General features: G+C 39.5%; 1 protein-coding gene across 1 annotated transcript in view; it reads left to right on the plus strand.

Moving 5' to 3' along the window:
• Window positions 1-1857: 1857 nt before the first annotated feature.
• Window positions 1858-16006, plus strand: part of npepl1 (aminopeptidase like 1) — a 29959-nt gene continuing 15810 nt past the window's right edge. The window contains exons 1-10 of the mRNA XM_060868521.1: window positions 1858-2087; window positions 3437-3622; window positions 3882-4049; window positions 4221-4310; window positions 4411-4492; window positions 4888-5030; window positions 6492-6569; window positions 7474-7574; window positions 8273-8396; window positions 8887-9063. Of these exons, the coding sequence (XP_060724504.1) occupies window positions 1938-2087; window positions 3437-3622; window positions 3882-4049; window positions 4221-4310; window positions 4411-4492; window positions 4888-5030; window positions 6492-6569; window positions 7474-7574; window positions 8273-8396; window positions 8887-9063 (1299 nt within the window). The 5' untranslated portion in view covers window positions 1858-1937. The remainder of the gene's footprint in view (window positions 2088-3436; window positions 3623-3881; window positions 4050-4220; window positions 4311-4410; window positions 4493-4887; window positions 5031-6491; window positions 6570-7473; window positions 7575-8272; window positions 8397-8886; window positions 9064-16006) is intronic.

The following is a 16006-nucleotide window of genomic DNA, read 5'->3' on the forward strand; positions in this document are numbered from 1 at the left end:
TGTTTCGAACTGACCCGCATGCGCAAACGAACAATAACAATGACGTCACACGCAGCACGCCGTTGCGTTAAAAAGTTGGCGAGGTTATGGAGGAAGTATTGTATCATCTGGTGCAAGCAAACATATCATATAATGCTATAATGTGATGTATTCAATGCAAGCATTATGAGCTGGTTCACGTAACCACTTTATATAACACTCTTAACACACACGTTGGGGGCACGGTGGCTTAGTGGTTAGCACGTTCGCCTCACACCTCCAGGGTCGGGGTTCGATTCCCGCCTCCACCTTGTGTGTGCGGAGTTTGCATGTTCTCCCCGTGAGTGAATGAGAATGTGTGTGTGCCCTGCGATGGGTTGGCACTCCGTCCAGGGTGTACTCCGTCCTGCCTTGATGCCCAATGACGCCTGAGATAGGCACAGGCTCCCCGTGACCCGAGGTAGTTCGGATAAGCGGTAGAAGATGAATGAATGAATGAACACACACGTTAGTGTCACGTTTTCGCCAGCGCAAAAAAAAAAAGGTTTCGCCGGCGCAAAATTGTGACGAATGTCGATGTAGATTGACGTAAAAGTCGCATCAAATCAGCCTCGGCTGTTCACACTGCGGCCACATTGGAAAAGATCAGATTTGGGTCTGATTCAGGACCACATATGGAAGTGATTTTTTCAAATCAGATCTGGGCCAGATTTGAGTGTTCACACTACTCCTGAAGAGGCCTATGTGCGAACACCTAAGAGACAGATTCCAAAGGACCGTCTGTAAAGTGCAAAACCCGAAAAGCGAATACTAAAAAACAGTCAATCAATTCACTGTAATACACTGTACTGTCACCAGCTCACACATCACTGATGTCCTGATAGTTATACTACAACACTTATTTGGGGGAAATGTGTTTTTGTATAATTTTTATGATTTTTTTTATATGAAAATAATTCCATAACCTGACCATTATGGAAATTATATTCAATAACTTCACTGTAATACACTGTACTGTCACCAAATTCAACTCACACACCAATTATGTCCTGATAGTTATATTACAACACTTACTTGGGGAAATGTCTTTTTGTATAATTTTTATGATTTTTTTTATATGAAAATAATTCCATAACTTGACCATTATGGAAATTATATTCAATAACTTCACTGTAATACACTGTACTGTCACCAAATTCAGGACATCAGTGGTGTGTGAGCTGAATTTGGTGACATTGTACATTGTATTACAGTGAAGTTATTGACTTTTTTAGTTTTCGCTTTTCGGGTTTTGCACTTTGCAGACGGTCCCTTGGAATCTGTTTCTCAGTCGTCTGCACATAGAGACTCGTGTATTTTGTCCACCGCGGAGGAAAGCCGAGGAAAATTGGGTTGTAGCTGCTTCTCTACTTTACTACGATAAAAAATATGTGTTATTTGTTTAATAAGAGCGTTTAGCTCAGGAGTTATTGACTCGGAAAACTCGAATCTGTGAATATACGGCCAACTTTACTTAAGTAATGGATTGTAACGTCATTCATGCCTAAAAGCTCTGAAATCTTTTCTTCAAAACGGCAAAATCAATATACATTTAATTAGACATTTTACATATTTATTAATACGACTATTTCCAGTACATGGAAGCACTGTACTAATAGTGTAATGTCGACTGCGCATGCTCTGGCTCCAGGGAACTGAAATATGAGTCGGATCCTTCGACTGGTTTATTCAGACTTTTTTTTTATCATTTTTTTTTTTTTTAATATAACCAGTTAACCTGATATCCAGCTTCTAAATGCTTGTTTACTCGCTGAAACAATCAGCAATGCAGTAGGACTCTATTCTCAGTTACGTGCAGATGGCAGTGAAACGTCACATCGGAGTCGGATCCCTGCGTGCACGCAAAAGAGCCATGTGAGAGTCGACTCTCACACTAACGAAAACATCGCCAGACGAACATGGCGAATGTAGTGCTCGAGTTCAAGGCTTCTGTCGGTGACATAGACACACAAAGTTGCCCAATGCTCATAATTGGGCAGCTCGGGTACTTACAACAAATAAACTGGACTCAAGTTAAAGGGAAACTGCTGCCGGTGGTGACCAAAGAGGCAAGAACACAAGCCTTAGCACATTTACAGTATACAGGGAGACATGAGAGCTAGGCTAACTGGTGTTCTGTATAATGTGTCAGGGCTGCTTTGTGTCGTGTAAAATTAGCTACATGAAACCATTATCTGCTTAGATTATTGTTGCATGTATAATGTATCCATTGCCGACTGAATGCTGTGAGCTGAAGTAACTGTTAGTCTAAAAATAATAATTATGACTACATTTGGATCTGCGCAGCGATTGTAGCTAGGATAGGTTAGCTTTGCATTTAGCATCGGGGATACACAGCTGTTAATATGTGTGTGTGTGTTTGTGTGTGTAAGGCATGTTTATTTACTGAAGACATTTAGGTTGTCAAATTAGTCTCATTAAATGAGCGGGATGCACTCCTAAATAGAAATTGGGTGTATTTTTCCCCATCCTTTTTATATATGCATAATTAAAATGCACAGTGCCTTTATTTGTACCATAACTGTTGTATCCGACTGCCTACTTCTGCCTACAAAAATTTCCTTGACTGTGGGTTTCAATTCCTGAAAAAAGCACAACTCAAGCATGTGATACACTTTGTTAGAGGTTACAAAGTCTATATAGATTCAGGGTAAAGCTCAAAGGAGGGCTGCTGCTGATATGCACCACTTTATTCAACTGTGCACTTTATTTTTGATCTCTCTGTTTCAGTCTACCATGGCTTGTTCTAATGTATGCATGTATTATTCTATATGATGTATTAACTTGTCAGTAAAGACAGTAACTCCTGCTCTTTTATGTCTCACTTACTAAAGACAAAGAGAGGTTTTTTCTGTTGTTTCTATACTCGTCATCCATATGGCTGGTTTCAGTATTTAAACTAAATGAAATTCCAGTGACCATGGCATGATTGTTGGGCTTGAGTATTTCAGAAATGGTTGATTATCTGAGTTTTTCCACACATGAATTACATAGAATTTGCAAAAAATCCCCAACAGATTATGAAGTGAGTGGCAGTTCAGTGTACATAAAAATCCTGTTGATAAGAGGTCATTGTCAAACTGAACTCAGGTGATAGAAAGGCTACAATAATAGGAAGCTGCAGAATGAAAAACTGAAATATCTCCGTAGATCAGCAGTTTCTGAAACATTCAGATCTGCCCAACAAGCATGCAATTGCCAAAGTCACTGAGATAATATTTAGTTGTGTCCTTATGTTCGTGAAATCAAGAAAGATGTGTATCTGTGGGGAAAGCAGACTAGTTTCTGGTCTTTATTGATTTGTTTACTGCAAAGTTATTTATAGAGGCATCTTTTTTCAATCTTTTTGTCAATGTATGTCTACATGCATAACTAACATTTTGTGTTTTTCTTTCAGACATGGCAGTTGGCTTTGAGCAGTCTTAATCCAAACCCGACAGACAGTTGCTCACTGTATTTGAATTATGTGAGTGTGGCAGCTCTGCCTTCCCGTGTAAGCCGTCACAACAGTCCATCCTCTGCCCACTTTCTTACTCGGTTGGTTCGCACCTGCCTTCCTGCTGGCAACAATCGCTGCATCCTGGCAAGTTTCACTTCACTTCTCTGTTTATCTGTTAAAACAGATTATTATTTATTGAATATGAGATGATAGATGACAGATCAGAGTTTAAGCTTTTAAACATTTTGTGATATTTACGCGTACATGTGTTAAGCAATTTAGAACATGTCTATAGTTGATTTGAATAAATGGATGAATGGTTGAAGGTATGGTTGGATGGATGGATGGCTCAAACGATTTCTTCAGTGTGAATATATGTTACACTGAGTTTCTCTTTGCTCAGATGCTGTGTGAACACTCTGATGTGTTTGCATCAGCATGTGCCATTGCCCGTGCTTTCCCACTCTTTTCTCGACGCTCTGCTTCATGCACAATGGAGAAGAAGCATGTCACAGTGGAGTTTGTCATTGTTGGCCAGGAAACTATCCCTTTGGATCCTTCCACAGTGGTGGTAATTCCTTATAATTATTATTATGCTCAACAATGCACCAATATGTTGAATACCTTAAAAATGTGGTAATTTTCAGGAATGTTCTATGTAGTCCTAATATTTTTGATGACACACTAAAATAATCCTTTACTTTTGATTTTATCATGAAATAAATTTAAACAATGATTGTAGTCCCTCAACAATGTGGCCGATGGTGTTCGTCTGGCAGCACGGATTGTGGACACTCCTTGCAATGAGATGAATACTGACCATTTTCTGGAGGCAAGATATCTTGTGTGGACACAAAAATTACTAAAAACATTCTTTGAATGAAACCATTTGTATAGCCTGATTAAGGGTGTGCTATTAAATTTCTGTATAGGAGATCAAAGCAGTGGCAAATGAACTGGGCCTCACACCAAATATAATTCGAGGCAAGGAATTAAAACAAAGAGGCTTTGGAGGTAAAGAGTGAAACATTATTTTAAGTTTAGAATGGATATGTTTATAATGTTGTAAAAGAAAAAACATGGATTAACACAGGCAAACTGAGGAGAATTTTATTTTTAAAGTACAATGCAAGCTTAGTTACTTATTGTCTAGTGTAATCCTTACTTTGGCCAATCTTAGTGTACCCAGCACTGCATTCGTTGTAATAAAAACTCACATTAGTAAAATATTTAACACAATGAAATAAGCTTATTGAGAATTGTAATACAGTTGGTGTATGCAATCCTAAGAATATGCAATGCAATCTTAATATTAACATTATCTTAGAAGATTGTTTCCTATGCAATTTTAGGATTGCTATTTTGATAATTAGCCTATAGTTCAATAATTTTTTGTGTTGTCATTTCAGGTATCTATGGTGTAGGTAAAGCAGCTGAACACCCTCCTGCTCTGGCTGTGCTGAGTCACACCCCCTCAGGTGCCACGCAGACAATTGCATGGATCGGCAAGGGCATTGTATACGACACCGGCGGCCTTAGCATTAAAAGCAAAGTAGGTATGACTTGGGACAACCAACAATCTGGTTTGAATTGTAATGGAATACAAGTACTGGCATTACATATTCAAAAGTGTATCTGTGTTATATAGATACAGTTTTGCTCAAAATTTGCATACTCTGAAAGAAAGTGTTAAAACATTGCCATTTATTTGGAAAATATAACTGATTTTTGGTTATTTATTGATAGTGGTCTCATAAAGTCATTCATTTTCACATAGGTGTTTGACTCCTTTTTAAATCCTAATGAAATCACCTAAACAACCCTGATCAAAAGTTTACATATCCTTGAATGTTTGGCCACATTAATGTTTAAATGGCTATTAATACTGGCAGACAATTTGCATTCTACAGCACGAAAGCTGTGCATGCGACACACTTGGATGTTCCAACATATCAATGATCAATCAGCAGTAAAAGGTGAAGGTTTTGGAGTGGCCATCACAGTCTCCTGACCTCACTATCATTGAGCCACTTTGGGGAGATCTCAAACTTGCAGTTTGTGCAAGACAACCAAAATATTTACAGGAACTGGAGGCATTTTGCCAAGGAGAATGGGCAGCTATACCAGCTAAGAGAATTAAGAACGTCATGCACAATTATTACAAGACTGTATGCAATCATTGATGCTAACGAGGGCAATACGCCATATTAAGAACTAAAGTTATGCAATCCTTGTGAAAAAGGATTATTCCATTATTTTCTTTTTTGTTATGTTTTGTTTATGATTGTGCCATTTTGTTATTCCTTACATATTGAGTCCTATAAGAAATAAAATATTTTTTTTTGCCTTCTCATTCATGTTTTCTGTAAAAATTTTACATCTTGCAAATTTTTAGATCTTGCAAATTCTCCCATGAACACTACTGTATATACATAAACGAATACATCCATCCATCCGTACATACATGCATACATATTTTGGGGTGAAATTAAGTTGGGTGAATAGTGTTAGAATTGGACTACTTTCATGAGCTAAAAGAATTCACTTTGACCAGGCCAAATGTTGTGACAGGGTTTTTTCTTTTGTCACTGGGAAAATAATTTTTCTGTCAGATATTACAGTTGTTTGAGTTATCTGAGATTTTTCCAGGGTTGTTCTTGAGCTCACAAATTGGTGTTTGACTTCACAAGTTTTTGCGATTCTTGGTGGACTTGTTTCAACTGTTTTTCAACTGAATGATGGCTTGCTTCACTGAAGCAAAACCTCAGACTGAGAATTAATAGCAACAGATTCCAAATGCTACACATGTAATAAGCTCTATCTGCTTATTTGAATGTGAAGTGATTGACTGAATAACACACACCTGGGCATGGAACAGCTAAGCCGCCAATTGTTTGAGATAATTATAACTAATATAATATATAACACTTAAATGCATTGCTGCACTTCTCCCCTTAGTCAAGTAGTTTGTACTGTTTACAATCTAAACATTTATTTCTTCTTCCTTTACCAGAGCACAATGCCAGGCATGAAGAGAGATTGTGGTGGAGCAGCTGCTATTTTGGGAGCTTTTAAAGCCACTGTCAAGCAGGTAAAGAAAATGTACAGTAGATATATGTAATTTGGGTTCAGAATCAGCAGGATGCCACCTTGTGTGGGAGAACGGACATGCCTAGACCTTCTAATAAAGTTACAAAGTGACATCTTAAAAGTTCTTGCAATAAATACCACTGTCATTTAGGCATCTTTTGCTGAAGCCCAAATAGAAGAACAATTCTTGTACCACAGGGAGGGCTGATGTTTGAACCTTGTAAGATCTGGAGAGTGCAGCATGCTTCAAAGTAATGCATGTGCATGTAATGGGCATGTGGTAGCCTAGTGGTTAAGGTGTTGGGCTACCAATCGGAAGGTTGTGAGTTCGATTCTAGGTCCACCAAGCTGCCACTGTTGGGCCCCTGAACAAGGCCCTTAACCCTCGAATGCTCAGTTATAAAAATGGAAAGTCGCTCTGGATAAGGGCGTCTGCCAAATGCCAAAAACCTCCAGTGGTTTTCCACATTTCCACATTTTGCACGTTTGGGCTAGTTGAGCACAGCAGTTGAAACACCCATTTCAGTTCAGCATTAATAATAATAATAATACAATTTGAATACATATTTAAGCATATTTGAGAATAAAGTTCAGTTTACTACTAATGGTGTAAATAAGAAATCTACATTTCCATGCAACATTTCCATGCAAGATCCATAGTGTTCTGTGATACACTTGCCGTGTATTAAAAAAAGACCAAGGTTGAGGAGATGATGGAAGGTTTTTGTCAGATTTAGAGACTATTAGTCATAAACTGCTCACTGGATAGTATAGGTCTTATTTGAGGTTATTGGCATGTGTGCACAAGCAGAAGAAGATTCAAGTGACCATTCCATACTTTGAATACTGTATGTTGTTTAAATTACATGACATAAAGGTTCTAATTATTGTTCTGTTTACATCAGGGGTTCAAAGATAACCTCCATGCAGTGTTCTGCCTGGCTGAGAATGCAGTGGGGCCTACAGCCACCAGGCCAGATGATATCCACACATTGTATTCTGGAAAGTAAGCACTTATCTCACAGTACTACATGTAATATTTTTTAAAGCTGATTTTACCAATTTTTTTTACCCCACTATAAATACACTCATGTAAAAGAAGCAGCTATAGAAAGTTTAGATACACTTCGTGAAAAGGATGTGGATACCTCATCACATCAAACTGATACATTCTTGTTGGACAGCCCACTCCACTTGCTGCTATTACAGCCGCCACTCTTCTGGGAAGGCTTTCTGGTAGATTTTGGAATGTGTCTCCAGGGATTTGTGCCTGTAAGGCTATAAGGGCATTAGTGAGATTATTGGACAGATGTCAGGTGAGAAGACTTTGCCCACATAGTGTTTTATGGGTACCATAAATGTGCGAGTAAATATATGGGTACCATAAAAGTACATTTAAAACTACAAATCCATCCAAAGTACAGTATAATCCAATAAAGCTTTGGGTCTACATGTACATTTTATTTTCATTCCTGTCATTTAACAGACAATCTTATACAGAGTGACTTACATTTTTATTTCAATTTAGTGAGCAATTGAGGGTTAAGGGCCTTGCTCAGGGGCCCTGCAGTGGCAGCTTGGTGGACCTGGGATTTGAACTCAGGACCTTCCGATCAGTAGTTCAACACCTTAATCACAGAGCTACCACATCCTTAGGTCTAGGTCTAGGTTTTTGTTTAACATATTTCTTATTTCTGGCTCCAGGACAGTGGAAATAAATAACACTGATGCAGAGGGAAGGTTGGTTCTATCTGATGGCGTTGTATATGCCAGTAAGGATCTCTCTGCAGATATTATCCTGGATATGGCAACTCTGACTGGAGGTCAGGTGTGTAACTATCAATTATTAAGCTTAAATAGTATGTTCTGCCTGTATGCTGACTATTTTGAAATGGAACAGTCAAAGCTGGGATATTTTGGATAATAAGTAGGGCTTACTACAGTTGTATGGCAGTTCTGAATGACAGGCAAGTACGTGGTATGTTTAAACCTTGAAAATCACCAATTAATAGGTAGGTTTGGCTGCACCAGGCTGTTATTTATTTAAAAATAGCACACAGTTTTTTCAATAAGTTTTAAAAGGCATGTAGATAAGAGGCAGGTTATGAGAGCACACAGCTTTTTTTTCAGTTAGTTTAAAAAGGCATGTTTGTAAGATGCTGGTTATGAGCCCCTTTTAGCGACAAATGTCGCTAAAATTCTGTTTTTCAGAATAGTTTCTTCCTTGAAAAAAAACTTCCTTCCTTCTTATATTGCTGTATAAAAACAGAAATCTGAAGAGTCCCTTTAATGCCAATTTTTCGTGCATTTTGCTTTAGGGAATCTCCACTGGAAAATACCATGCTGCTGTTATGACCAACAATGAGCAGTGGGAGACGGCATGTGTGAGAGCAGGCCGCAGCAGTGGGGATCTCACACATCCTCTTGTGTACTGCCCTGAACTCCACTTCAGTGAATTCACCTCTGCAGTTGCTGACATGAAGAACTCTGTAGCGGTAAGATTAAGGACTTAGTTAAATGAAAGAGAGATAATGAAATCTATGTTAAAGTCAATTGTCATTAACCTTCTAGACATATAGTTAGGTAAATAAATATTTGGACATGGACAAAGTAATTGCTATTTTAACTGTCTTCCACAGTATACCGAAGGAGTTAAAATGAAAAAATGATCATAGTGCAGAATTTATATGAGGTTATGCACATCCAACTCAGGTAAAGGCTGTAGGAATTACAGTATTTTGTATTTTCCTCTTTTTTAAGGGATTAAAGTAATTGGACAAACTAGACTAAACTAAAAAATTTTTTTTGTGGTATGCTTCAGATTATTTTTGAAAGAGACTTCTGAACCAGGACTGATAATATAGCACTTCAGAATTCTAATGTTATAATGAGTAATGTTCTGTCCAAGACTCACATAAATAGAAGAGTCAGAATTTGCCCAATACAACATGTGTCTGTCTTGTGTGAACAGTCCAGCCCTTGTGTAATGGTGTGGGGAATGTTTTCTTAACAAGCTTAGGGCTTGTGAATCACTTATTAACCCATCTTCTAATGGCACCTTCCAGTATGATAATGTACTATGTCAAAAAGCAAAACTGGTTTCATGAACATTACACTAAATTCATTGTTCATCAGTGACCTTCCCAAACAACAGATGAACTGAAGCCACTAGAACATATTTGGGACAGCAAAAAAGCTGCAGAAACTGAATGGAAAGGATTTTTTCAATATCTTGTGAAATCCATGCCAAGAATTGAGGCTGTTTTGAGATAAAGGTACTCCCCACCCAGTATTAGTATAGTGTAAGCAACAAAGTGCTAAGTCATTGTAGATACATCATGTATGATGCGTGTCCATTTGCTTGCTATGTACAGAGTGCACCATCTCACTGTGATGTCCCTCTTTCTCTCATCGATTTAAGAGAGTTTGGTGTCATCAATCTGAGGGGTCTTGCATCTGCTTGGCATGCTAAATATTGATCCATCTGTGCCCATTTAAAGGATTGATGGCATGCCATTCTGAGCATTGTTACCAGATGGCATTACATCTGCACAGATTATGTGGTCTATAACTGTGTAGGCCTGCAGTTATGATGAACTACCTCACTGAAATGATATCCTGGCAGTCTATCTTGTTTGTTCCTGTAATTGCAAAGCAACATACAAATAACTATATAAATTAGTCATTATTATTAGGGTTCAAGCGCGAAGCCCTGGAAACCTATTGTTTTTGTTAGGATTTTTATTATTAGGGTTCAAGCGCGAAGCGCTGGAAACCTATTGTTTTTGTTAGGATTTTTATTATTATTATTATTAGGGTTCAAGCGCGAAGCGCTGGAAACCTATTGTTTTTGTTAGGATTTTTATTAGGGTTCAAGCGCGAAGTGCTGGAAACCTATTGTTTTTGTTAGGATTTTTATTATTATTATTATTATTATTATTATTCCGCCCTAGAAACGATCGTGCCGCGCAAACCGTAAGGCCTAGAGAGCTCAAACTTGGTCAGATGGTAGTACTGGTCATAGTTACGCAGGGCCAAAGTCTCAGCGGAATCGGACAATTTGGGGCGCTTCAGCGCCCCTCAACACGTTTGTCCCCATAACCCCTAAACCCCTAAAACCCATATGTCCAAATCTCAAGTGCTTTATATCATTGGAATCCTTGGCTCATGACTTAAAAAATTTATATCTCCGATTTCATTTCCGCCATTAAATATTTTCACTATAGTGCATTTTGTCCGAAACCTACTTTTGCAAACTAGTCCTAGGTTTTTCGCCTGGTCGAGACCAATCCAGTGCAGTAATATTCTCTGGAGTCTCAATGTCAATAATCTTTAAAAAAAAGTCGAAATTTTGATTCAGGGTCCTTAAGGGGCCCCAAAACGTTTGGACTGTGAGGAGCCAGTTTTACTAAAATGTCAATAACTCAAGAACTAAATGAGCTATCAACACCAAACCTGGGACACGTGTGAAAGAGGTCAAACTGAGGTCACAGTTCAAAAACCGTGGCGATTGTTTGTTCTTGTTCTCTCTCTCTCTCTCTTTGCTCCACTATCTATCTTTTCAGATCCCTACCATTGGACATCTCCTGTCAATCTTCATTATCCTGTGTGACATCACAGTCCGAACACAGTTCTAGAATCAGTGCTCTCACTGTTCTAGAATTAGTGCTCTCCTCCAAGCACATTCAGCTTCAATTAGAGGGCTCTATTGATGTTCATTCGGGTTTAATGTCAGACTGTTCATGTATCCCAATTTCTTAGTTATTTTGTGTACGTGACTTGCGGGTCACTTTGTGTATGTGACTTGCGGGTCACTTTGTGTATGTGACTTGCGGGTCACTTTGTGTATGTGACTTGAGGGTCACTTTGTGTATGTGACTTGAGGGTCACTTTGTGTATGTGACTTGAGGGTCACTTTGTGTATGTGACTTGCCGGTCACTTTGTGTATGTGACTTGTGGGTCACTCGTTCTGCATCTGGATGCTTGTGTTTCTTCACTTTATGGATATGATTTTAGGGAAAACTGGACAGGTGAGTACTTCACATGACATATATTGTGCAACACGTTGGTAAGCTTTTCTGTATTAGAGACACTAGGTTAGGAGCGGGTGCCACCCCCTGTAACTTGCGGGTCACTTTGTGTATGTGAAAATCCTTTAAGGCCTTAAACTCCCTAAAGGCCTTAAACGCTTGAACCCGGGAAATGCTGCTTGCAGCTTTAATTAGGGGTCAAGCCCCGAAGGGGCGTAGACACCTATTGTTATCGTTAGTTTTCTTATTATTAGGGGTCAAGCCCCGAAGGGGCGTAGACACCTATTGTTATCGTTAGTTTTCTTCTTCTTCTTCTTCTTCTTCTTCTTATTATTATTATTATTATTATTATTATTATTATTATTATTATTATTATTATTATTAGGGGTCAAGCCCCGAAGGGGCGTAGACACCTATTGTTACCGTTAGTTTTCTTATTATTAGGGGTCAAGCCCCGAAGGGGCGTAGACACCTATTGTTATCGTTAGTTTTCTTCTTCTTCTTCTTCTTCTTATTATTATTATTATTATTATTAGGGGTCAAGCCCCGAAGGGGCGTAGACACCTATTGTTATCGTTAGTTTTCTTATTATTATTATTAGGGGTCAAGCCCCGAAGGGGCGTAGACACCTATTGTTATCGTTAGTTTTCTTCTTCTTCTTCTTCTTCTTCTTCTTCTTCTTATTATTATTATTATTATTAGGGGTCAAGCCCCGAAGGGGCGTAGACACCTATTGTTATCGTTAGTTTTCTTATTATTATTATTATTAGGGGTCAAGCCCCGAAGGGGCGTAGACACCTATTGTTATCGTTAGTTTTCTTCTTCTTCTTCTTCTTCTTCTTCTTCTTCTTATTATTATTATTATTATTATTAGGGGTCAAGCCCCGAAGGGGCGTAGACACCTATTGTTATCGTTAGTTTTCTTATTATTATTATTAGGGGTCAAGCCCCGAAGGGGCGTAGACACCTATTGTTATCGTTAGTTTTCTTCTTCTTATTATTATTATTATTATTATTATTATTATTATTATTATTATTATTATTATTATTATTATTATTATTAGGGGTCAAGCCCCGAAGGGGCGTAGACACCTATTGTTACCGTTAGTTTTCTTATTATTAGGGGTCAAGCCCCGAAGGGGCGTAGACACCTATTGTTATCGTTAGTTTTCTTCTTCTTCTTCTTCTTCTTCTTCTTATTATTATTATTATTATTATTAGGGGTCAAGCCCCGAAGGGGCGTAGACACCTATTGTTATCGTTAGTTTTCTTATTATTATTATTAGGGGTCAAGCCCCGAAGGGGCGTAGACACCTATTGTTATCGTTAGTTTTCTTCTTCTTCTTCTTCTTCTTCTTCTTCTTATTATTATTATTATTATTATTAGGGGTCAAGCCCCGAAGGGGCGTAGACACCTATTGTTATCGTTAGTTTTCTTATTATTATTATTAGGGGTCAAGCCCCGAAGGGGCGTAGACACCTATTGTTATCGTTAGTTTTCTTCTTCTTCTTCTTCTTCTTCTTCTTATTATTATTATTATTATTATTATTATTAGGGGTCAAGCCCCGAAGGGGCGTAGACACCTATTGTTATCGTTAGTTTTCTTATTATTATTATTAGGGGTCAAGCCCCGAAGGGGCGTAGACACCTATTGTTATCGTTAGTTTTCTTCTTCTTCTTCTTATTATTATTATTATTCTTCCTCTTCCGCCATTGAAGTCAATGGCAGCCCATAGAACCGTACGTAGGAAAGCTATGAAATTTGGCACACATGTAGAGGCCAGTCTTAGAAGTTGCTATAGCAACTTTGGTGTGTCTAGCTCCAACCGTCTAGCGCCACCAACAGTCCAAATACCCAATTTTGTGCTGAATCGTAAGGTCTAGAGGCAAAATTCTTGCAACATCAGATTCAGAATCAGAATCACAAAGGTCTTTATTGCCAAGTATGTTTAGGCAAAATTCTTGCAAAATCAGAATCAGAATCAGAATGGTCTTTATGAAGAACACACACACACATTTACACACACACACACTTACTCACACTCGCACACTTACTCACACTCGCACACTCACATACTCACACACACACACTCTCTCACACACACACACAGACACTCACACAGACACGCACACACACACGCACTCACACTCACACACACTCACACAGACACACTCACACAGACACACACACACTCACACTCACACACACACCCTCTCACACACAGACACTCACACAGACACTCACACTCACACAGACGAGGAACACACACACTTACACACACATTTACACACACACTCACTCACACTTGCACGATTACTCACACTCGCACACTCACATACTCACTCACACACACACACACAGACACACACACCCTCTCACACACACACAGACACTCACACACACACACACATACACAGACACACACACACTCACACAAACATGCACTGCAAACATGAGTCTAAAATCATGAAGGAGGTGTTGTTAGACTCCTTGAGGCATGCTGAGTCAAACGATACCAAACAGTTTAAGGACGGCCATTTTGTGTGTCAGCCATTTTGAATTTTCACGTTAAGTTCAGTATTTTACTAATGCAAAGCCATATCGCTACGAAACTTGGTCTGGTTCATCAGCGACATGTTCTGAGCGCATCTGATCGGCTTGACCCCGATATCGCTGCTTGCAGCTATATTTATTATTATTATTTTTATTATTCTTCCTCTTCCGCCATTGAAGTCAATGGCAGCCCATAGAACCGTACGTAGGAAAGTTATGAAATTTGGCACACATGTAGAGGCCAGTGTTAGAAGTTACTATAGCAACTTTGGTGTGTCTAGCTCAAACCCTCTAGCGCCACCAACAGTCCAAAAACCCAATTTTCTGCTGACTCGTAAGGCCTAGAGGCAAAATTCTTGCAACATCAGAATCAGAAAGGTCTTTATTGCCAAGTATGTTTAGGCAAAATTCTTGCAGAATCAGAAAGGTCTTTATGAGGAACACACACACTTACACACACATTTACACACACATTTACACACACACACACTTACTCACACTCGCACACTTACTCACACTTGCACACTTACACTCGCACACTTACTCACACTCGCACACTTACTCACACTCGCACACTCGCACACAGACACTCGCACACAGACACTCGCACACAGACACTCGCACACAGACACTCGCACACAGACACTCGCACACAGACACTCGCACACAGACACTCGCACACAGACACTCGCACACAGACACTCGCACACAGACACTCGCACACAGACACTCGCACACAGACACTCGCACACAGACACTCGCACACAGACACTCGCACACAGACACTCGCACACAGACACTCGCACACAGACACTCACACACTCACACACACTCACACACTCACACACACTCACACACTCACACACACTCACACACTCACACACACTCACACACACAGACTTTATTGTCAAGTATGTTTTCACATACCAGGAACATACACACACACAGACACACACTCTCTCAAACACACACACACTCACACTCACACACACAGACACACTCACACACACACATAGACACACTCACACAGACACACTCACACACACACACCCTCACACACGCGCACACACACACACACACACACACACGGGGTCAAGCCGATCAGATGCGCTCAGAACATGTCGCTGATGAACCATACTAAGTTTCCACACTCGCACACTCACATACTCACTCACACACACACACCCTCACACACGCGCACACACACACACACACTCTCACACACACAGACACACTCACACAGACACACTCACACACACACTTTATTGCCAAGTATGTTTTCACATGCGAGGAACACACACACATTTACACACACACACGCACACTCTCACACACACAGCCACACAGACACACAGACACTCTCACACACACACACACAGACACACACACTCACACACACACATACAGACATGCACACACACACACGCATTCACACACACACACCCACAGACACTCACACACACACACACACACACACATTTTACGAATGCAATGCCATATCGCTACAAAACCTGGTATGGTTCATCAGCGACATGTTCTGAGCGCTTCTGATCGGCTTGATCGCTGCTTGCAGCTATATTTATGGGTCAAGCCCCGAAGGGGCGTAGACACCTATTGTTATCGTTAGTTTTCTTCTTCTTATTATTATTATTAGGGGTCAAGCCCCGAAGGGGCATAGACACCTATTGTTATCGTTAGTTTTCTTATTATTAGGGGTCAAGCCCCGAAGGGGCGTAGACACCTATTGTTATCGTTAGTTTTCTTATTATTACTAGGGGTCAAGCCCCGAAGGGGCGTAGACACCTATTGTTATCGTTAGTTTTCTTATTATTATTATTATTATTATTATTAT

This window comes from Tachysurus vachellii, chromosome 4 (genome assembly GCF_030014155.1).
Source record: "Tachysurus vachellii isolate PV-2020 chromosome 4, HZAU_Pvac_v1, whole genome shotgun sequence".
In the NCBI taxonomy this organism is placed as follows: domain Eukaryota; kingdom Metazoa; phylum Chordata; class Actinopteri; order Siluriformes; family Bagridae; genus Tachysurus; species Tachysurus vachellii.